General features: G+C 60.3%; 1 protein-coding gene across 1 annotated transcript in view; it reads right to left on the reverse strand.

Moving 5' to 3' along the window:
- Nucleotides 1–80: 80 nt before the first annotated feature.
- Nucleotides 81–544, reverse strand: part of LOC112123974 (SH3KBP1-binding protein 1-like) — a gene marked incomplete at both ends in the record, with an annotated part of 2032 nt that continues 1568 nt past the window's right edge. Inside the window, one exon of the mRNA XM_026661543.1 lies at nt 81–251. Within this exon, the coding sequence (XP_026517328.1) occupies nt 81–251 (171 nt within the window). The remainder of the gene's footprint in view (nt 252–544) is intronic.

Genomic DNA, 544 nt, shown 5'->3' on the forward strand with positions numbered 1-544 from the left:
CAGCCCCCACCTACCCCAGCCCTGGGTCCCCCTCTTCCCAGCCCAGCCGGTGCCCCTCACTCCCGACCCGCAGCACCTACCCGAGATGAGGTGCTTCTCGGACAGCATGATCCTGGTGACGGGGCTGCGGTGGACGGTGAAGGTCTGGAAGAGCTGGGGCCCTGAGCCCACGGTCTCCGGGTGCTGCACGATCACCCGCACCGTCCCCGAGCTGGTGCCGTAGGCGATCTCGATCCAGTTCCCGCTGTCGCCTGCGGGGCCCCGGGTCAGTCGGGGAGAGCTCGCCCCCCCCCCCCCCAGGGTCAGGGCCCTGGCCCCGAGCCACAGTTCAGTGGGGGGCCACGGGGAGGGGCCTTGGAACATCCAATGCACTAGAGCAGGGGTCGGCAACCTTTCAGAAGTGGGGTGCCGAGTCTTCATTGATTCACTCTAATTTAAGGTTTCGCGTGCCAGTCGTACATTTTAACGTTTTTAGAAGGTCTCTTTCTATAAGTCGATAATATAGAACTAAACTATTGTTGTATGTAAAGTAAATAAGGTTTTT

Source organism: Terrapene carolina, unplaced genomic scaffold, assembly GCF_002925995.2.
Source record: "Terrapene carolina triunguis isolate 2854851 unplaced genomic scaffold, T_m_triunguis-2.0 Scaffold9791, whole genome shotgun sequence".
In the NCBI taxonomy this organism is placed as follows: Eukaryota; Metazoa; Chordata; order Testudines; family Emydidae; genus Terrapene; species Terrapene triunguis.